Here is a 23,248-nt window from a genome sequence, read left to right as displayed (position 1 = left end):
TTATTAAAATGATTTCACTTGACAGTTTATTTTCGTGTCATTGTTTTCACGATGTTAGATATATTCCCGTTTTACAAAATGTAAAAGTTGTAGTTACTACAAATTGTCTTCATATCATCTGACCTCAAGCCCTACAGCCCAATGTGCAATTAAGCAAAGCCCATTGGCTTTTATCTGACAGTTGTTATATTTTTGAACACGTTTGTCACGTCACTCTATAGAGGCCCATAAACCCTAAACGGCTAAACCTTATGGTAGCAAATTAAATCACTGACGGTTAGCCAGCTGTCTTGTCTTATCATTAGGCCTACTCATTAATTCTGTTTTGATTGATTGATTGAAAACTTTATTAACAGATTGCAGTACAGTACAGCTCAATACATACAATTGTTAAGGGGATGCAGACCAGAGAAAGACTTTCGTCTTGTTTACACCAGGGTCATCTGTTTACATCCATGTAATATATAAAATATGTAATTGGGCAAAATAATGTCAGTGGGCAAAAGCTGTTATTATTATTGTCGCATTATTAAAGTATGTGCCACGTCCCAGTACGAACGCCACCTGAAAGAAACAGGGCGGGCAGGTATGGAGTCACGTGGTCCCACAGGTAGGCGCTCTACAAAAAAGGGAACACGCGGCCATTACTTTACTCCGCGATGACGGCTGCGGGAGGTTTTGCATAGATTTCTCACACAACGAAGAAGAAACCCGGAGTTATTGAGAGCACACCTACCTACCTACCTACCTGTGCTTAGGTGGCAACGTGCATGTGGTTTACTCGTTTTACCTCTTTAATTTCCAGTTTAGGATTAATTGTTTCCTTGTTTTCTCTCCGTGTATTAGATTAGTTTGTGTCTGTGATTCCTCTCGACATGACGGCACTACAGGTAGACTACCTGGTGGTCCTGTTCACCACCACATCTGGCGCGAGCGCTGAGCTACTCGGGTCCGACGAGAAGGAGCTCGTGCAGTTGGCCTGGCAGATGGTGGATTTAAAGAACCACAAGGTAACACTTTAGAGGCTATAATTCAAGTTTTGTTTTTATTTGGTCACATTAAGGTACATGTACAAATGCTTGGTTATGTATGAGTTTGATTGATTGATTGATTGATTGATTGATTGATTGATTGAAAAGTTTATTAACAGATTGCAGAATGGGTACAGTACAGTACAGCTCAATACAATTGTTCAGGGGAGGCAGACCAGAGAAAGACTTTCGTCTTGTTTACATCAGGGTCCCCCATTTTCAATTCATCATATGACACACACGACATACAGATAGACAGTACTGCTACATCTATACATTTATGACATACCAGATTTGCAAATACAGTACTGTTTATGATGCAAAAAAATCCAGAAAAAGAGTGTATATTTGACATAGAAACTGTACATTGGAGCCCCTGAGATTGTGCTTCATACAGTAAAACAAGTAAAAAAGAATAAAGACCAATATACAAACCTAAGTATAATTCCCATGATATATTGTGGTAGAAACTATAGCCCAAGCCAAATGATGTAAAAGATTATATCCTTATAATATATATATATATATATATTTAAACAGTTATACTATCTTATTCTAAGTTATAACTTACTAGCCTATCGTATTTAAACCTGAATGTGTTCCTTCAAGTCTGACATGTTTTTTTTTTTCTCTCTGAACTCTCTGAACCAGTTGGGCAAGGTGAATGAGCTCTTGATTAGACCTGGACTCCTAGGGTTGACAGAAGAGAAGGAGGATGAAGAAGGTGAAGAGGATCAAGTCGAGGAGGAAGGCTCCAGTGCAGATAATGTCTCTACAGCCACAAACTTGGAGAGTGCATTAAATCAGGTATTTAGCCATATAGCATAGGGAGTGTGTATAGTACATAACATTTAAATTTGTCATTTAGCTGACGCTTTTATCCAAAGCGACTTACAAGTTTTGTACGACAAGTCAGTAGGAAGTGAGTAACAATGTTCATCAAAGTGTTCAGACTTGAGTGCAGGAGTGAAAGTTAGTACATTAGGAAGAGTGCATGACACTAAGAAGGTTCGTTTTTTAAATATTTGTACTAGGTTATAGGCAGTGATACAATAAAAGATGAAAAGAGGATGAAGAATGAACTAACAGTATCATTTTTATTTAGTTTCTCAAAAAAACGTTCTCTTACTTTTCAAGTAACTTGGATTGATCTGATACTATTCACAAACATCTATGTTGTGAATTTAAATGATAACTATGTATATAAGCTTAAAATGTGGATAAACTGTACTTCACAAACTAAAGGGTTTGGCACATTTGAGTTTAGGTGTTTACATTCCACCACATCCCTGACCGAAAGGCCTATTCCTTTGTCTAATTAATATAGCTCAGGGCAGTAATACATTGTATGTAATGCGATGTAGACATGTAACAGAAGTCTCTGTCGGATCATGATGACACACACACAACCCCAATAACCTCTGGAGTTGTGTGTTGGACGTTCTGTTTTGAGCAGAGTGTGAGGCTATCACCGCTGAGTAGAAGTCAGTTGAGTGATAAGGAGGTAGAAATCTTTACAACCCGAGGAATGTAAATGTTTAAATTTACATAATGATTTAAAGAGGAGACACACAAAAAGAGCCGGCTTTCTTGGGGAGGTGCTAAGAAACCGAAACACTAACAAATAAAAGCTGAAATCGGAAAGCCAAAAGTAATCATTTCTAATTAAAGCAACCTCTTTGTCGATTATTCTGTTGGTTTGTTCTTAGTCGACCAAAACTTATTAGTTGATTAGTACATTTTAATGTTTTTTTTCCTCCATGCCGAATGAGTTATTTCCTGAAAAATTACGAGCACAAGATCTAAAGAGATTATTCTGCATGATTTTATGAGGTTTTACAGATTCATCAGTGAAATCAACTAATCGATTAGTCCACAAAGATCCTACGTCTATCAGTCGACAAAGAATCGACAGCCACTTCAGCCGAGTCGGCAAAGCAGGTCGACCGGTATATCAATCACGACCCGACTCATGAATGTTTCAATGCCTGTCTTCACAGTTTCATCTCAGACTGACAAACGAGGTGAACAGTGCGGGCGCGGGCACGTCTGTGTGCCTGTGTACGGACGGCCAGCTCCCCATTCGTCAAGTAATCCACCCGGAGGCCGCAGGCAAGGTGAGAGAGGAGCGGGGCAGGGTGGGTGCTCGCCTCACAGCCGGGGCAGAGCCTCAGACGCCGCTGCTACGCGGAGCCACAAAGGGATCATGTTATGGCAGCGCAGTGTTCTCTCGCTTCAATTAGACATTGGGTTTGAAATGTGAACCTTATTAATGCAAGTATCATTGAAGCGTACTGGTCTACTTTCCAGACACACACACATGCACACTATTCTTATACTTAATGCTGCATATCAGATTCCGCCACATATCCACACCCCTATAGAGGTGTTACACCAAATAGAACGATAATAGCGACTCTATACGGTATTGAGCAAATATTAGTTTGATCGCAATAAAACGATTGCAGCCGTTGTGAACCCATATCTCCCGCTCGGTGTGACATACATTCACATCCTGAGGCTTAGTCCACACGATCACAGGTATTTTTGACACCGGACAAAAACTCTGTCCACACGACGTGGTTTAAACTCTGCACCGAGTGACGTCATATACATGTAGTACAAGAGAGGGCATACAGACCCTCATCTGCACCTCTGATTACACTGTTTACCTATTCAGAGTTGATTGTATTGTTTATCTTTTTTTTTAAAGACTACATTTTATTGCCTATATGTATGTCTTTCTACTATTACCCTGCCCATACCTGTACCGCCCCTCCCCCATACTGCTATGATGCCCAAATTACCCTGAGGGGATCAATAAAGGAATATATTATCTTATCTTCTCCTTCTGTTTCTCTCTCTCTCTTTTTATTACTCTCTCTCTCCAGAACATCCTGGTGCCAGACTGTTTCTATTCCTTCTTTGACCTGCAGAAGGAGTTCAGGAAGCACTTCCCTGCATCAGAGCTGAAGGCTGTGGACGTCAACTCCATGGCAGAGTGTATCCTTTAACACAAGTCACCTGTCTCACTCTACACTGCTGTAGAGGCTGTGTGCGTTCATCTGTGTTCCACATGGGGGCCGTCCTCACCTCAAGGAACTCCTAGTTAACCAATAGACGGTCGCAGGACTGTTGTCGGTTGATTGAATGGTGTATTTATTGATGCTACAAATACCCCGATCACCAATTAGTAGACTAAAATTGAAATTGTTATTGAATGTTAGGCTTACTTTATCTTAGGCCCTGTAATGAGGCGAGAACATCCTCAATCACACACTTAAAGCACACAAATTAGAAGTTAGTAGGCCACAGGGTGTTGGCTGCAAGACTATAGGTTTTGAAATGCAAATAAAAGAAACAATGGCAACAGCTCGCTGAGCGCAGTGTGAAAGAGGGTGTGTTTAGCCAACAGGGCTTACCCCACACACACACACACACACACAAACATGCACACGCACGCACACACACACACCACACACACACAAAAACATGCACGCACATGCACACACACACTGGACGACTAGCCCCTCTCTTTTCCCTCTCTCCTTTGTCTCTTTCTCTCTCTTCCACCCTTTCTCTCCCACTTTTTCTCTCTCTCCCCACTGTCTGTCTCTCTCTCCTTTTTCCCTTTCACTCTCACCCACTCTTCCTGACTACCCCTCTCTATCTCCCAATTGCCCGCTCTCTCTCTCCCTCTCTCTCTTGCACTCTGCATCTCCCATTGACATTGGCATCTCCCACTCTAGCTCCTCCACCAGCTGTAAGACAAACGGAATGCTTGGCTGTTATTCCCCTTGTGGTTTCTCTCCTTGACCTCCTTCCCCTCAGCTCTGGGCATATGTGTTGATCCACCGGCCATGTTGGATCCATCAGCCATGTTGGATCCATCAGATATGTTGGATCAATCAGAGATGTTGGATCCATCAGCCACTTTGGATCCATCAGCCACGTTGACACCAGAAATGGCCGTACACCATGTCAAGATCATGGCCGACATTGTGCTCTGGCTGATCTCAGAGCCTCTATGTGAGTGTTATTACTATTACTATATTAGTAAAGTAATAATATTTTTGCTGATACAGATATATATCTTTCTTTCATGAACAGTACTAATTAGCAAATTACTTTCCCCGTTATAGGTCATATGTTTACTCACCCAGAGAGAGTCAGTGAGAAGTTTGAGACAGGCACTTGGTAAGTACACTGCTAAAGATCAATGCAAGGTCTCAAATCGACTCCAAGCTTCCTTTAGACTAATTGATCACTTCAATGTGTGTGTAGCAGTAAGATGGAGAAGGTGTGTGACAACACTGTGATAAGAGCCAGGGGGTTACCATGGCAATCTTCTGACCAGGACATTGCTCGCTTCTTCCGAGGACTCAATATTGCCAAGTACGTGTGTGTCGTTTAAATGCATTTATTATACAAGTGCATTGCTGCTATTCACATTTAATGAACTAATTACTATATATGTATACAGTATATTGTATTTTATTATTATTATATTTGAGTGTGTGCAGTTTGCTGATTATATTTTGTGATGTATAGGCTTGTGTGTGGGTTTTCCCCACATACTTTTACAAGAAATAAATCTGTCAACATGACAGATATACAATATTCTGATATATGTGAAATGTATACACCGTGCTATAATAACACTGTCCTCTTGTGCTGTATAGAGGTGGCGCAGCACTGTGTCTGAACGCTCAGGGCCGGAGGAACGGAGAGGCCCTGGTGCGTTTTGTCAGCGAGGAACACAGAGACCTGGCTCTGCAGAGACACAAACACCATATGGGCAACAGATACATAGAGGTAACCAGTTATACCCACAATGCATCTGTTACTGTATCGTTAACCAAATGAAAAACAGATATAGAAGTAACCAGTTATACCCACAATTAGGGATGTCCGATATTATCGGTCTACCGATATCGGCCGATATTGGCATAAAAATGTGATATCGGAAAATATCGGTATCGGTTTTCAAAAAAAAAATGTTTTTTATTTTGTACATTTATTTAACCTTTATTTACCCAGGCAAGTAAGAACAAATTATTATTTTATTTATTGTCAAAGTATGCATAATGTTGTGTTAATTACACGACAAGAGATATATAATGTTAATTACCTGAAATTATTACGTTTTTTGGTGGGGGAAACCCTGCATATATCGGTATCGGTTGATATCGGTATCGGAAATTAAGAGTTGGACAATATCGGTATATCGGTATCGGTAAAAAAATGCCAATATCGAGCATACAATGCATCTGTTACTGTATCGTTAACTAAATGAAAAACAGATACATAGAGGTAACCAGTTATACCCACAATGCATCTGTTACTGTGTCGTTAACCAAATGAAAAACAGATATAGAAGTAACCAGTTATACCCACAATGCATCTGTTACTGTATCGTTAACTAAATGAAAAACAGAGATATAGTGGTAACCAGTTAAACCCATAATGCATCTGTTACTGTATCGTTAACCAAATTAAAAACCGAGATATAGTGGTAACCAGTTATACCCACAATCAGTGATGCAGTGGTGATTTCACAAGTGGTTGCACGCTGTTTTAATGACGTCACGTGCACGCGCACTCCCGCGTGTGCGCATGCGCATAAATGTTCCCTCGCATGCGCACAGAACAGCGCCGACCAGCATTATGATTAGAATGAGCATAAATAGTAGGAAACATGTTTGTATAGGAAATTACTAGTTTTTGTTTAGTTTTTGTAAAGATTGCCTTGAAATAGAGAAGCTGAAAAAGGTAGCAGGATGTAGCATTCAATATATAAAGAAATTATATTGTCAACAGATATGGTTGAAAAACAAACAATGTTTTAAATGTAATTGTAGATACAATATTGTAGTTACAATTTCTTTAATTGAATTAACTTAAACTAGAAAAGTAAATACAAACTAAATGAACAATATAACTTACAGTTTACAGAAGGACAGTTTCCTTCTGAAGCACAACTTAAGAAATGTCTCATCCTTCCAGTCGGGACCATTTGTCACATAGTGAGAGGTTCCACAGCTCAAGCAAACCCCCACCAATTGGTACAGGGCTTGTATTTTGGTTTTGCTCTTCTTGTTCTTTGTTATGCTATTGTTATGCAAAGACAGGTAGCTAGATAAGTACCGGTACTTGGCGCACGACGAGTCGAGTGAAAGTTGTGAACGCATTTTTGTGTGCATGTGCGTGCGTGTGCTTCTGCTCAGAAAAGTGGTGGAACGCCGTGGTACCGCGTGGCATGAGCACTGCACCCCTGCCCACAATGCATCTGTTACTGTATCGTTAACCAAATGAAAAACAGAGATATAGTGGTAACCAGTTATACCCACAATGCATCTGTTACAAAAACAGACACAACGGTAACCAGTTAAACTCAACATGTTATATATCTGTTACAGTATCATTAACTAAATCGCACAACAACAGATAATCACGTGACCTCTTTTGACCTGAAGGGATGGTAGGGTATCTGTACGTTGTCGTTGATGATGACAGCCATGCTTAACTGACTGCCTGCAACCTCCTCCTCTCTGCAGGTCTACAAAGCAACAGGAGAGGACTTCTTGAAGATAGCAGGAGGTGAGAGATGGGAACAATAGCACCATATAATTTAGAACAAAACAACAGCATTTTATCCAATCAGTCTATGTATTTCTAGTTTCTACACATGAGACGATGGGATGTGAGTATTATCATGGGATCGAAACTCACACAGACTGCAAAAACCCAGCAGTGAACAGGATGAAGTGTTTACACGTGTATCCCAGCGACCATGTTGGGGTTTAGTTGGAATATGAGCTTGGAATATGACATTAACATGTACAGACTCAAAGGTAAAATACTCTGGACTATCCCACATAATATCAGAATATTAATGTGCATATAAAATGCACCCAGTGATGGGTTGCTGCCATGGTTTGGTCAAAATAACAACGTAAAGAAAGGACAGCATAAAGTCTCTCCACACTCTGTGGTATTGATGGTTCAATCTGTACTGGTTTTTAAATGTTCTGGCATGACACCGGTCTAATCATCCCTAAAGAGCTGAGTGTTTTCCTTTAGAGTTGTCACCTGCATGTCATACTGTGTGTTTCCTGATGGGAGTAGGAGGTACTCCCAACTTAAGAACGTTGGCCACTAGCCTGGCAGTGCTGGTTGGCTACCATCTCCATACTATCTCTGTCACACCAGAACAGCCAGGCTCCTGCTCTTCTGGTGTGAACAGCCAGGCTCCTGCTCTTCTGCTGTGAACAGCCAGGCTCCTGCTCTTCTGCTGTGAACAGCCAGGCTCCTGCTCTTCTGGTGTGAACAGCCAGGCTCCTGCTCTTCTGCTGTGAACAGCCAGGCTCCTGCTCTTCTGGTGTGAACAGCCAGGCTCCTGCTCTTCTGGTGTGAACAGCCAGGCACCTGCTCTTCTGCTGTGAACAGCCAGGCTCCTGCTCTTCTGCTGTGAACAGCCAGGCTCCTGCTCTTCTGCTGTGAACAGCCAGGCTCCTGCTCTTCTGCTGTGAACAGCCAGGCTCCTGCTCTTCTGGTGTGAACAGCCAGGCTCCTGCTCTTCTGGTGTGAACAGCCAGGCTCCTGCTCTTCTTGTGTGAACAGCCAGGCTCCTGCTCTTCTGGTGTGAACAGCCAGGCTCCTGCTCTTCTGGTGTGAACAGCCAGGCTCCTGCTCTTCTTGTGTGAACAGCCAGGCTCCTGCTCTTCTGGTGTGAACAGCCAGGCTCCTGCTCTTCTTGTGTGAACAGCCAGGCTCCTGCTCTTCTGCTGTGAACAGCCAGGCACCTGCTGTTTTACAACCCATTCACTCACACATTCACACACCGATGGCGGAGGCAACCATGCAAGGTGCCAACCTGCTAATCGGAAGCAGTTAGGGGTTAAGTGTTTTGCTCAAGGACACTTCGTGACGCTGCCGGGAGGAGCCGGAATCCAACCGGGAACCTTCTGATTACCAGACGCTTTACCTCCTGTCGCCCCCATTTACTAGCGGCTCAGTGGGTGAATCTGTGACTGTGTGTGTACCAGGTACTTCCAACGAGGTGGCGGTGTTCCTGTCCCGTGAGGACCAGGTGATCGTGAGGATGCGAGGCCTTCCCTTCACCGCCACGCACGAGCAGGTGCTGACCTTCTTCGGCCAGGGGGAGGGGCCTAATGAGTCCTGTCCCGTCAGCGGGGGGAGGGATGGGATCCTATTTGTCCGCTACCCTGACGGGCGCCCCACCGGCGACGCCTTCGTGCTGTTCTCCTGCGAGGAGTATGCTCAGTGTGCCCTCAGGAAGCACAAGGACCTCCTGGGGAAGCGCTACATCGAGCTGTTCAAGAGCACCGCCGCGGAGGTCCAGCAGGTATGTCAGGGTGTGCGTGTGTGTGCATGAGTGTGCGTGCCGCGTATACTTGTGTGTGTGTGTGTGTGCATGAGTGTGTGCGTGTACTTGTGTGTGTACAGGTGTATGAGTGTGTGTGTGTGTGTGTACTTGTGTGCATGCACACATGTGTGTTAAGTTATACTGTTTTCTCAAATGCTCTCTATTGTAAAGGAGAGAGAGAGCAATTGAAGAATTATGTTTGTGCTTGTGTGGTTCACAGAGCTGTGTGTGTGTGTCTTCTGAGTTACTTAATGACATGTTGGGAGAGGGTTTAAGGGTAGGACCTGAACTGGGAGCAGCATTAAAGCCAAAGGACTGTCCAAGTGAGAGAGAGAGAGAGAGAGAGAGAGAGAGGGAGAGAGAGACTACATGGCGTTTTGAATGGGAGGGTTGTTGAACAAGCACTCACATTACACCCATCTGTGAAAGATTACCCCCCCCCCCCCTCTCTAAAAAAGACTCTCTCTCTCTCTCTGCCTTTTACCTGTAGTTTAGAGACTAGTAAGGGGTTTTATGGTCTGTACACATGCCGGTATCCTGTTGGACACATGCCAACTCCCGTTGTCCCTCTCACTCACACACATGCACACACACACACGCACATCTACACACCTACAAAGGAGGACTAGTACACTGGATTATTGTATGTTGGCCTACACGTGTACGTGTGTGTGTGTGGTTGTGTGTGTATTGTACCTCAGTGGTTTTAATGTCCTTCATTAGAATGTAAAGAATTCAGTTTGTAATACAAACCAATGCGTTCTGCTCCCTGGGAGCAGCTGACCTCCTCTTGTATGACATTATTTTACTGTGTGTGACATCTGCCAGCAAAGTGATCAGGGGCTCCTGCTTCTTCTAGTGCGTACAGTATGTACGTCGTACAGTATGAGTAGCTCTGCCATGAGGGCATCACATCTGTTGAGAGCCGTTGATGTAGACGTCTGTGACGCCTCCCGGTTGTTGGGAGTTCTGTTTGATTCAGTCCTCATTATCGCCCTCCATCATGTGACATAGCAGCTCAGTCCTCCTTATCGACCTCCATCATGTGACATATCAGCTGAGTCCTCATTATCGCCCTCCATCATGTGACATAGCAGCTCAGTCCTCCTTATCGACCTCCATCATGTGACATATCAGCTGAGTCCTCATTATCGACCTCCATCATGTGACATAGCAGCTGAGTCCTCATTATCGACCTCCATCATGTGACATAGCAGCTGAGTCCTCATTATCGACCTCCATCATGTGACATAGCAGCTGAGTCCTCATTATCGACCTCCATCATGTGACATAGCAGCTCAGTCCTCATTATCGACCTCCATCATGTGACATAGCAGCTCAGTCCTCATTATCGACCTCCATCATGTGACATAGCAGCTGAGTCCTCATTATCGCCCCTCCATCATGTGACATAGCAGCTCGGTCCTCATTATCAACCTCCATCATGTGACATATCAGCTCAGTCCTCATTATCGACCTCCATCATGTGACATATCAGCTGAGTCCTCATTATCGACCTCCATCATGTGACATATCAGCTCAGTCCTCATTATCGCCCCTCCATCATGTGACATAGCAGCTCAGTCCTCATTATCAACCTCCATCATGTGACATAGCAGCTCAGTCCTCATTATCGCCCCTCCATCATGTGACATAGCAGCTCGGTCCTCATTATCAACCTCCATCATGTGACATATCAGCTCAGTCCTCATTATCGCCCTCCATCATGTGACATAGCAGCTCAGTCCTCATTATCGACCTCCATCATGTGACATAGCAGCTCAGTCCTCATTATCGACCTCCATCATGTGACATATCAGCTCAGTCCTCATTATCGCCCTCCATCATGTGACATAGCAGCTCGGTCCTCATTATCGCCCTCCATCATGTGACATAGCAGCTCATTCCTCCTTATCGCCCTCCATCATGTGACAGAGCAGCTCAGTCCTCATTATCGACCTCCATCATGTGACATAGCAGCTCAGTCCTCCTTATCGACCTCCATCATGTGACATATCAGCTCAGTCCTCATCGCCCTCCATCATGTGACATGGCAGCTTGAATGTTTGCTAGTGAATGTTGGCACTAATGCTTGCTAACAGCAAAAGATAACTGAACGACAGCTAAAATGGGGGCAGGCAGACATAATTAATAGAGGCCCACACTGAAGGGTTAGGCTCAGGTTAGGCTCAGGTTAGTTTCGGATTAGGTTAGGTTCAGGTTAGGTTCAGGATAGTTTCAGGATAGGCTCAGGTTCGTTTCAGGTTAGGCTCAGGTTAGGTTCAGGATAGTTTCAGGTTAGGCTCAGCTCAGGTTAGGTTCAGGATAGTTTCAGGTTAGGGCAGGGCTTCCCAGAAAGGGAGTGGGAAGGTCTTCTTTGAATCTGGCCTGCTGGCCATGTGTACTGAATAAATTGAAGCCAACTTCCTTGTCTCAGAAACAGGAGCTAGTTTTGTTTCTGTGATGTGGAAGGTGGTTTTAAATTATTTGTTGCACGCATTCATGGATCTTTAGTAGAGCTTGCAAGCTACAAACTCCATGCGTACATGATGATGTGTGTATAACTGTCATCTCCAGACATACTTTTAGTCCCACTGAAAACCTGTAGGTCACCCAGCGCCCTGCTCTCTAATAATAATTCATTAATTCATTCAAACCTTTATTTATTCTCAAATACATTGAGTTTACCCTCATTTGCACTGTTGTTGAGATTACAGTCATTAAAACGGGTGAAGAAAACTCCCACAAAATTAAAGAATTATTATAATTTATTTATCTGTCTAGATAATTAATCAATGAATGCATATGATGGTGAGCACCATATCTATCACCAGTAATACATTTGAGAACAGAACGATAGACCATGTCTAGAGGTTTAAGAGTGGAAGGAGCAGCATTTCTATAAATCACATCTCCATCCATAAAAAAACAGCAGTTGTTGTCTGCTAATCATTGGGAAGCTGGGTCTATTCCTAAACTATCTGGCTGCGCGTTAGCCTAGCTTAGCACAATGAATGGCAGCGGACAGTGCCGCTTAGCCTAGGCATTGTCCAACTAACACCTCTCCCGAAGGCTAACCGGCATTGTGCTAAGCTAGGCTAACGTGCAGCCAGATAGCTTTCTACTGAACGCACAGAGAGGAAACTGGTATCTATCTTCTTGTCTCTCTCTGGAGAAGACGATACGCTAATTTTCCAAAATGTTGGCGTGTTCCTTTAAGGCCAATAAGCCCATCTTGTAGAGCATTAAATGAGCGTTGCAGGTTCTCAGTGGCTAATTGTACAGAGTCAGCAATACAATACAATGGTGTCATCCACATAAAGATGAACTTGACAGCCACTCTGGGGCCTGAGTGGAAGATGAGACAATAACATTCATATAAATGGTCAATAAGACAGGACCCAGGATTGATCCCTGCAGGACACCTTTTGTGGCCTAAAAACGATATGGTTCCTGTAATAATTCTGTGGTTCCCAACCATTCCCAACAGGTTCCTATGACCCCAATACTTAAAACACATGGAAATTGAGGCGGTTAGGTGGCCGAGCGGAGATTGCGTTCGTCACCAGCCCCGGAGCTGTGAGCTCGATTCGCCTGTTCGAATCCAGCTCACAGCTCCGGGGTTGTCACCAGCTTGGCTGGCCGTCTGCACTGATACAATTGGCTGTATCAGAGGGTGGGAGAAGCTGGCGGGGTGGGTCCGGGTCGTTGTAAACAGCGACTCCTACAGTTCGGTCGGGGCGCCTGCTAAGCGCGGATTGGACGTGAGGGGGATAGTGTGGTCCTCCCACACGCTACGCCCTCTCAATGAGAATCCGCGCTGCCAGGTGAAAAGAAGCGGTGATTGGCTGGACGTGTGTCGGAGGAAGCACGTGGTAGCCTCCACTCTCCCAGATGATCTGACTGTGGGGGGTAAGTGCGCAGCGATCAGGAAGGGACTGGGAATTGGCATACGACTAACATTGGGATGGGAGAAAATCGGAGGAAAAATGGAGGGGGAAAAAGACCAATAAAAAAAAAAAAAAACACATGGAAATTGTGCACCTGTCACATCTCTGTTTACAGTAAGACAGATTGTTTGATACACGACTCCCTTATGGAACAAAAATTAAAGGGACGCCAATGGGTGAACATTCAGACCACACACGGCACAGTTAATACATTCCACTGAAACCAAACCAATTCAAAAGGAATTATGTAATGTAATTCTCACATATGTAACTGTGTATGTGTGTCTTTGTTGAACAGGTGTTGAACAGGTACTCGTCGGCCCCTCTGATCTCGGTGGCTCCGGCCCCTCTGTTGTCGATAATACCCACCACGGTGTCCCTCCTGCCCCCTCCTGGTGGGATGAGGGACTGTCTGAGGCTGAGGGGGCTGCCCTACACCGCTAGCATAGAAGATATCCTCACCTTCCTGGGAGAATTCACGCAAGACATCAGGCCACAAGGAGTACACATGGTGCTCAACCAACAGGTACAACAACACACACTGACCTAGAATCAGCTCTCATTACACACAGGACATCAGGCCACAAGGAGTACACATGGTGCTCAGCCAACAGGTACAACAACACACACTGACCTAGAATCAGCTCTCATTACACACAGGACATCAGGCCACAAGGAGTACACATGGTGCTCAGCCAACAGGTACAACAACACACACTGACCTAGAATCAGCTCTCATTACACACAGGACATCAGGCCACAAGGAGTACACATGGTGCTCAACCAACGGGTACAACAACACACACTGACTTAGAACCAGCTGTCATTACACACAGTATGTGAACATGTAAAAACGCCAACACAAACACAAACAAATACATGCATTGCACACGCCCATGTCGGTATGAACAGACACTAAAACATGCCTGTGCACGCCAGTGGTGTAGTGTAGGATATACGCAAGCATGTGAAGTAGATCCACCTCTTTCTCTGCAGGAGTTCAGGAGCTCTTCAGCATGTCTAGTCTGGTAGTGCCTAATGCATCTCCACGCTAGGTCTTAGTGCTGTGCCAGCTAAGGAGAGAGGTCTGGCGGAATCCATTATCCTTGTGCACTAGGACAAGAATACATTCTCTCTCAAGTCGGCCAATGGGAGTCTGGGAGTCAGACTACAGCATTTAGAAACTGGGGACTCTCAACCTTTGTGATTGGAGAGTCAAGAGAAGAGGGCAGAGCTTAGGATGTAAGTTAATTGGGACCCAAACTAAGTGAATACATTGTAACCTCCTGGGACTCCGTCAGATTAAAACACACTGGTGCTCTTAAGATAAGACAAGATATTCCTTTATTGATCCCCTTGGGGGAATTCAGGAAATTCTTATCATGTGGGGACCCACTAGAGGGCTGTCGGTCGCAGAATCTGCATGCATTTGCTGCAACAAGCACCCCTGCTCGACTACACTGTTTATGTTTATCTCTATTATAATTGTATTGCCTATATTCATGTCTTTCTACTATTACCCTGCCCATACCTGTACCTCGCCTCCCCCCACGCTGCTGTGACACCCGAATTTCCCCAAGGGGTTCAATAAAGGAATATCTTATCTACCACCACACCCCTAACTTCAGAGAACCCTCTCTCCCCCTCCCCCCCCCCCCCAGGGTCGGCCCTCGGGCGACTGCTTCATCCAGATGACGACGGCGGAGCGCGCCTACTCCGCCTCCCACCGCCTCCACAAGCAGGTGATGTCGGGCCCGCGCGGGGTCAGCAGCCGCTACGTGGAGGTGTTCCCCTGCAGCGCCGAGGAGATGGGCCTGGTGCTGATGGGAGGCTCGCTGTCGCACACACACACATACACACACAGCCGGCACAGGAGTGGGACGGGGCTCAGCCCACCGCCATGTAAGTCCAGACGTAAGTGCCGCTGGGAGCTGGGGTGTGCTTCGGGACCGCGGGGTAGGTGGGGGCTATCTGCCGCAGGGGGCAGAGGTGAGAGGTCGGATGGTTAAATTCTGCCCCTCCCTTCTGTTCTCTGGGTTCTCTCCAATCTAGACTTCTGGGAGGACGGGGACGTCTGTCTGGTCTGACCAGGAGGGGTAGGAAACCCGGTGTGTGAGTGTGTGTGTGTGTGTGAGTGATACCCCCTGGTTATCCCCGTGTAATTCAGCGTGATTGTGGTGATGTTTGCATGCACTGAGAGACCTATAGTGAAATTGTTTATTCTGCACTTTAAATTCTCACCTTCGTGTTTTTTCCCTCCACACATTCTGATTGACTAGCTAGCTTGTCCAATGGCATGCGTGGCATTCATCCTTAATTTCACACCTACCCTACTCCAGCCATTCATAGAGATCTGAAGGGCTTGGACAGTTGTAAGCCGGGCCTATCGGGACCGCTGGTGGCTCTTATAGCTGTCCAATCGGATCAGATTGGTAGTGGGGTTGGTTTTGGGATGTTGATTGGACGTTATCGGTGTCCCCCCTTCCTCCCGGTCGTAGGTGTTTTTGTCATCACCTGTGCTTGTCCAATCACTGGGGCTGTGGGACAGGTGGGCGGAGCTGTGTGCGGGTGTGTAGAACTGTTGCTGTGGTCCCTCTCTCTCTCTCTCTCTCTTCCTTCGCCTTGAATGTGTCCTCCTGCACTCGACACTGACTTGACATAGTAGATTTCCAAAAGAAATCGCTGATGAAAGCAAGAGGTGTATAAAGAAATAAATAAAACGCACTCGCGACAGTTCAGCGCTGTTGAGCGCACAAGTCGGGAGTGCACGAGTGCACATGTGAGTGAGGAAGGAGGAGAAGTGGGATTCAGGGCTAGTGATGTGTGGGTAGTGGTGACGTCACATGACAGGATATTACTACTACTCATGTCACCAAAAACACACACATACACTCCTATAGGACTAACAATACCCACTTAATGCACATACACTCTAACACACACACACACACACACATTCTCATAGGACTAATACACAAATAATGCACATACACTCTATCTCACACACACACACACACACACAAACACACATTCTTATAGGACTAATACACACATAATTCACATGCACTCTATCTCACACACCCACACACACACACACACACACACACACACACACACACACACACACACAGTATATTTCACTGGTGGTAGGCAGTGGTGGTCATTGTTTGTAAGACTGCATGAGCTTCTCCATGAAGCAAACAATGACCAGAATTTAAAGGGACATTTCACTCCATGTGAAGCATGTTTCTTGTTGCGTGTTTTCTGAATTACTCCTCCCTCTCTCTCTCCCTCCCTCCCTTTGTCCTTTCCAGGTTTGTCTCCTCCAACCTACGCCTTCACCCCTGCCCAGGCTGTCTTGCCCGCCGAGGCTGCTGCCCTCTACCCATCCATTGGTCAGATGCTGCTGAGTCCTCGTCACCTGCCCCCAGGCCCCGCCTACTACCCTGCTTCAGCCCAGTTATACATGAACATGAACATGAACTATACAGCCTACTATCCCAGGTAACTCATCTAAAACAACACAGGACTCACCTCCTCCTACACTGCCTCAGCCCAGTTATACATGAACTATACAGACTATCCCAGGTAACTCCTCTAAAACAACACAGGACTCACCTCCTCCTACACTGCCTCAGCCCAGTTATACATGAACTATACAGCCTACTATCCCAGGTAACGCCTCTAAAACCACACAGGACTAACCTCCTCCTACACTGCCTCAGCCCAGTTATACATGAACTATACAGCCTACTATCCCAGGTAACGCCTCTAAAACCACACAGGACCATATTAGACCTGATCACATTCTGATGGACGTCCCGGTGTTGGTACCGTGTGGTTTACAACACTGATCTTGTGGTAATCATTACATTGTGTATTTACTTTACTTTTAGTTTTATTTCATTTCATTTGAAGGAACAAGATTCATGATTTATTGTCACGTGCAGAATTAAACAGACAGTTTGCCGTACAATGACAAACGTACTTTGCTAGTCCGCCCTTCACGCAACATCACACAATCACACAATACTTAATAACTAGAATGAACAACTTAAATACAAGCGAATGCTAAATGCTCAAATACATGGATAAAATGCTAAAAACAAGGAAGTAACACAAAGGATATTAAGGAAGGAACTGAAGTGCCCAGAAGCCGGAAGGGTTTATCGGGCTGGTTCCCTTCACAAGTATTTAACAATATAATTGTTGATACTTCTGCTGCTCTATCCTTTCAACACATCCAGGGAGAACCTTTTTTGTTTTGTTGTTGTAAAAGCAGCCAAATCAGCCTACCCCCTAAATCACACTGTTACACCAAGACCCTTGTATAGAGTGAGAGAAAGAGAAAAGGGGGCGTGTGTGTGGTTTTCGCTGAAGGAGAAGGACTTTTAACAAGGGTGGTTAATAACTGAACAGTGTTATCGGAGACCTGGGTAAACAAACAGCGGCGACCTCGCCTTTCTCCCCCAGCCGGCCGGGTCTGACTGTCGCCCACGTTTACTTAACACCCATGATTACTCATTGGTTTGTTGTCGGGTTTCATCGCCTTACGAACAAAATAAATATACGGCCTTCGAGATGTTTTAGTCTAGAGGTTCCCACGGATCCCCGCTTAATAACATTTCAATAACATAATATAATAATTGTTAGACTAGAACTTGGTTATTTGCATGTGTTGCTTGATATGGTGCAGCACGGAATTCCACAAGTGTCTATGCTGCAGGTGGGAGGATATCAGTGGTGAGCGTATAGTCGTACTTATCCATTCTCTCAAAGTGTTAACTTCTAGTGAATTAAATAACTAGTGAAAACTGGTCCCTGTTAAACTGTTCCCCGTTTTACTGGTGGAACCCCAACAAGGACCTCCAGGGGGTCATTTGACCTTTAACTTGGCAACCACTAGTTTAGTTTATAATATAATAATAATAATAATAATATATTTCCAAAGTAACATTGGTTCTCCTCCTCCTCCTCTCTGTTTGTTTCTCCAGTCCTCCCGGTTCCCCAACCGCTCTTGGCTTCTTCCCCTCCCCCTCTGCTCTCACCTCCCCAGGAGGGTTGATGCGCATGCCCGGTCTGGCCTACAGCAACGGAATGAAAGACCTCATTAGTGCTGTACAAGGATATCAGGTATTACACTTGTGTGTATGTATATATATATATGTGTGTGTGTGTGTGTGTGTGTATATGCGTGTTTGTGTATACGCACACATATTTAACGTGCGTGTGTGTATTTAAGAACTTGTTTTGGGACTGTAGTTCCAGTAGATACGGTCTTCCCGGCGTGTGTGTGTGTCTCTCTATGGTCTTTGGGAGATCCAAATGCTGTAGTCAAATCATCCTCCTGATGTGGGTGTGTATCGCCAGGCATCCATTGTGTTTGCCCAGAGGCTATCAAACTAGTCTAGCTGGTCTTCTCTCCCTGCCCCCCCCCCCCCTTCCCCCCAAACACACTCACACACACAAAGATTGCTTGCGTAGACTTGAATAGCCAGAAGTCTATTAAACTTGGAAGGAGAGGCGATAGCAGATGCGTCTGCTGAGAGAACAGACAGGATCAATATGAGTTCATACCTTGCACACTTTAACAGACTGATCAGCGGTTTCCAGGTTTTAGCTCATGAATGACCGTTAACACTATCAGTGCCGACCTTGTTTACCTTTTTACCCGGTTGAATGCCATCATCCACTTCAATGTTAGCGTTAAAAACGCATAACCTATGTTTTAAATTATGGCTATGTGTCTAATCTGCCCGTCGCTTATCAATGACTTGTTTGCAGTCAACATTGTCGAAACGGATTGTTTTTTAATCAGTTCATATCCTTTTTATAGCATTTCGAAAAGCTATCGTTCTCTCGAACATTTTCGGGAAAATAGAAATTCCCCCATAAACTGCATTTATTGGAATGTTCTCGAATACACTAGACACGTTGTCATTTGTCGGCCTATTTATGAATCGTTTTCAAATAAACGCTAGATTATCGTTAGTATATGTGTACTTATGCACGCTATAGAGGCGGGCTGAAAAATCTATTATCCATTTCCTCAAGATCACACACACACGCATACACACATAGGGCACACGCTGTTATCTCAGTGAATACAGCTCCGATTACCCCAAGACTGGTAACATAGGGGCCTTTCTCACTTACCTATTGGGATGGAATCACTGCTCCCGGGAACGGGGGGGAGTGTTCTCACTCAGACGGACACACCCCTTTTTGGGATCGAACCGCGCTGATTCGTTTTACCCCCCGCTGAACCTGGGACAGTTGGATTAGGTGGTTTCGGAATCGGGCCAGTGGGAGCGGGGGGCGTGACACACACAACGTCGTTACTGTCATGCTTGCTTGAATTTTGGGCAGATAAAACCACACTGGACAATACCCACAAAAACGATATTTATGGGCAATTTGAGAGTTCAGACCTCAACCAAAAACAAGCATGTGGAACCTCACAGCTCAGTGGATGAAAACATGAAGCCACGTTACAAAGCACAGCACTTCTGGCTCGCATTAGGCCTGGCAATTTTTGCCATGCTATTTCTATACATTAGTTTCTTGTTTGAATGCATTTATTTCTATTAGACCAGTGGTGCCCAACCAGTCGGCCGTGGTCGACCAGTAGATCAATGACATGTAATATAATTGCCACGAGCGATGGGATAATGTTAGCTGTTGCCACGAGCGATGGGATAATGTTAGCTGCTGGACAGGCTAAGCTAACTAGCGTTAGCCGTTAGCTTAGCGTTAGCCATTGCTGTATACTATACTTTCTTGTTCGAATGCATTTATTTCTATTAGACCAGTGGTGCCCAACCAGTCGGCCGTGGTCGACCAGTAGATCAATGACATTCAATATAATCGATGCAGCAATGTTACTAGTAAAAGGCTAAGCTAACTAGCGTTAGCTGTTAGCTTAGCGATATCGTTAACCCTGCAAAACGCTCAAAAGCGGACTCTACAAAAGAGTTCCATTCGTGAGAAAAGGGGGGTGGGTTATATTGACAAGGCTTGACAACAGAGGTTCAAATATAACTTATATATATTTATTGGTTATTTGTTTCTTTTATATCAGCATCCAGTCTCCAGTCTCCGTGTTAACACTTCCTGTGTTTACATTTCGAGCGTGACATCATCGACTACGGATTGATCTAGCACTCTGTAGTAGTACCGATGTAATTCGGTCGGTAGTACCTTTTTAAAAGTACAGAGTTCCCAACCCTACTCAGCAGCCCCTGTTCCATCTCTCGTCCTGCAGTACGCCTCTGAGGACGGTCTCGTGCACGCCCATGGGCCCATGCACGCTCACGACCCGGCCAGGACTTTGCTTACGCAACCCAAAGAATGGGTGTGTATTTAAAGGTGTCTAAGGCAGGTGGAAGGTAAGGTTATAGGGGTCAGCGAGGGGTGTGTGAATGGATGGTGGGTGTAGTAGCTGTGTCTTCAGTCTGAAAGGGTCTTACATCAGACTGAACACGATAGGGATGTTTCCTGTCTAGATTGGGGGAAGGGAGGGGAGAGGGGGGGATTTCCCATAACCACAAACACTGCAGCAACACGGATTGGCCAAAAAAAATTATCATCATTTGACTCCACGTGAGTGGTTAAAGGAAATGTCTTGGGATCTTGGGTTGCGGCGGTAAAGCCGGGGGGTGTCATCGGTCTCCAATGGCACGTAGAAGAACCACACTGGATAAATTATCTGGCTTTTTACGCTCGTCCCGTCCCAGGAAAGCCGTATTGCCTTTCCCTCCCCGGGGTGCTATAGGATGGTGTGACGGTGGTGTAGTGTGATGGTGCTGTAGGCGGGTAATGAGAGTTGTCACTGACTGGAGGCGGTCGGTGAAGGTGATGGGTCCCCTCTGGTGTTGGTGCTACTAAGGCTGTCGGCTGTTATGTGTGGTTAATCTCTCTCTCTCTCTCTCTCTCTCTCTAGAGTTCCGCTGAGTCGATATCTCTCCTGAGCAGCAGTCTGATTGGTCATTCCGGTGGAGGCAATGTCCCTCTGATGCCCTTCCCCCATATGATGACCAAGCATGGAGGCCAATACCTGGATTTGACTATGCTGTAGGGAACTACATGTGCACACACTTAAACACACACACACACACACACGTAAACACAATGTGAACCCAGCTAGGGGTATATGTCAAAGACTCCTGATGTATTCCTAGGTTTAAAAAAAAAAAATTATACTAGTCTTTTAGTTATTATTTATATATGTTTAAGAACAGAAATTAATGTATTTTGTACCAAATCAATGTGGCCTTAGCCCAGAATAGCAGCTTTGTCTTATATTGCACAGTGTGTATGTTAAAAGCTTTATAGAGATGTTATAACGTTATATGACATTATAACCACTGTTCTATATTTGTTAACAAAATATAGAGAAGAATGACTTAGTACCCGTCGAGCTAAAATGTTTCCTTTTATGCTACTATGTCTGCGTGAACCTGAACGAGTGTATTTGTACGTGTGAGTGTGAATGAGAGAAGCAAATGATTATTGTGAATAGCTGCGTTGATAACATTTTCATACTTGTAATCCGTTTTATATATTACATTTGTACGTGTTTCTATACATATTTTGATAACAACACACAGTGATTGTACTGGACGCTTTAGTGCATGAAGAATTTAGTCGTTACCACTTTTTGAGATGTTTACATTGAGATGCCAAATACCAATGCACTGCTAAAACCAATAAGACTACTACAGCGATTACAAGGTCCTTTAGAATCCCATTCACGTACATGTTACACTGTCTGAGGTTGTCTGAGCTTGTTCAAACGTTCTACCCCTGCGTCAGACTATACACTTACAGAAAAAAAAACACAGACATCTCATATAATTCACCAGCCCCTCCAACCCCCCCATTCCTTTATATACTGTACTCTGTGAGGGGCTACTTCCACGTTGTATAACGCCACTGTTGTCTCCTCTCCCTTTTGTGTCGGGACACAAACCCGAGCCCAGGACAATCCCGGTCCGCTGTAACCGTAACCACAGCGCCTTTTAAACGAGGACTCCGTCTCACATTGCTCTTATCTCCCCAAATGGATCTCGAGGAGCCTAGAAGCGGTTTCTGAGATTCCCATTACAGAGCTCCAGGTCTCGGAAGACATTAAAGGATCTCCGTCTCTCCATCCATCATGCCTCCCCCTTCCCATCCATCCTCACTAATGTCAGGGAAACTGTATGGAACAAAGCAGCCCCCCCCCCCCCCTCATGGGCCTCCTTCAGCTTATCTACACTAGTCTTGTTAGATCAGCTGTAGATGAAGGAGAGAACGGGGATTACAAACCAAAAGGACACTATTGACATTCATCTCGTGAGTCCACGTGTGCCTTCAGGGGGGGAGGGGTAATGTGCTCTGTGTCGCGTGTACACACGTGTGTCACGCGATGATGTCACCGCGTGTAGCGTGTTGCATTTAAATCAGTGTGCTCTCTGCTCTGTTCCGTCAGTCGAGTCCTCTGCTCAGGTCAACCTGCTGCAAAACAAATAATAAATATTACATGTGAAGTCAAGTGATGTTGTCAAGAGTATTTTTCATTTCACTGTTGCCCCCATTTTATGCCTTTTCATTCCGCTCCGCTCTGCTATGTGTGTGTGTGGTGTGTGTATTCATGGTGTCCTCCCCTTTCATTCCACTCTGCTGTGTGTGTGTGTATTCATGGTGTCCTCCCCTTTCATTCCGCTGTGTGTGCGTGTATTCATGGTGTCCTCCCCTTTCATTCCGCTGTGTGTGCGTGTATTCATGGTGTCCTCCCCTTTTATTCCGCTGTGTATTCATGGTGTCCTCCCCTTTCATTCCACTCTGCTGTGTGTGTGTATTCATGTTCATGGTGTATTCATGGTGTCCTCCTGTGT

At 45.0% G+C, this 23,248-nt stretch overlaps 1 protein-coding gene across 5 annotated transcripts; it reads left to right on the top strand.

Moving 5' to 3' along the window:
• The first annotated feature begins 665 nt into the window (after window positions 1-665).
• On the top strand, window positions 666-22,894 carry esrp1 (epithelial splicing regulatory protein 1). Of its 5 annotated transcripts, none has more exons than XM_084335809.1 (16): window positions 666-1,010; window positions 1,683-1,838; window positions 3,032-3,148; window positions 3,923-4,034; window positions 4,863-5,060; window positions 5,174-5,228; window positions 5,319-5,426; window positions 5,714-5,846; window positions 7,589-7,631; window positions 9,080-9,399; window positions 13,669-13,896; window positions 15,032-15,284; window positions 16,685-16,874; window positions 18,365-18,503; window positions 20,635-20,724; window positions 21,313-22,894. In XM_084335809.1, exons 1-16 carry the CDS (start codon window positions 876-878, stop codon window positions 21,445-21,447), a joined length of 2,412 nt encoding a protein of 803 aa, XP_084191935.1. In that variant the 5' UTR covers window positions 666-875; the 3' UTR covers window positions 21,448-22,894. The 5 variants fall into 5 exon arrangements, with proteins under 5 accessions (XP_084191935.1, XP_084191936.1, XP_084191934.1 ...); XM_084335810.1 differs by having other exon boundaries at window positions 5,316-5,426; window positions 15,032-15,272; XM_084335808.1 differs by having other exon boundaries at window positions 5,316-5,426.
• The last annotated feature ends 354 nt before the right edge of the window (window positions 22,895-23,248 follow it).

Source organism: Notolepis coatsorum (assembly GCF_963971535.1).
Source record: "Notolepis coatsorum genome assembly, chromosome: 19".
Classification (NCBI taxonomy): Eukaryota; Metazoa; Chordata; class Actinopteri; order Aulopiformes; family Paralepididae; genus Notolepis; species Notolepis coatsorum.
The sequence above is the reverse complement of the archived record's forward strand: the minus strand, read 5'-3'. Positions and strand labels throughout refer to the sequence as shown.

Excerpts from the sequence above, each read along its gene's own strand:
- esrp1 (XM_084335808.1), top strand. The coding sequence starts at position 876 with ATGACGGCACTACAGGTAGACTACCTGGTGGTCCTGTTCACCACCACA. Across the intron at positions 5,847-7,588 it reads TGGGCAACAGATACATAGAG|GTCTACAAAGCAACAGGAGA; the intron begins GTAACCAGTTAT and ends TCCTCTCTGCAG. Across the intron at positions 9,400-13,668 it reads CCGCCGCGGAGGTCCAGCAG|GTGTTGAACAGGTACTCGTC; the intron begins GTATGTCAGGGT and ends TTTGTTGAACAG.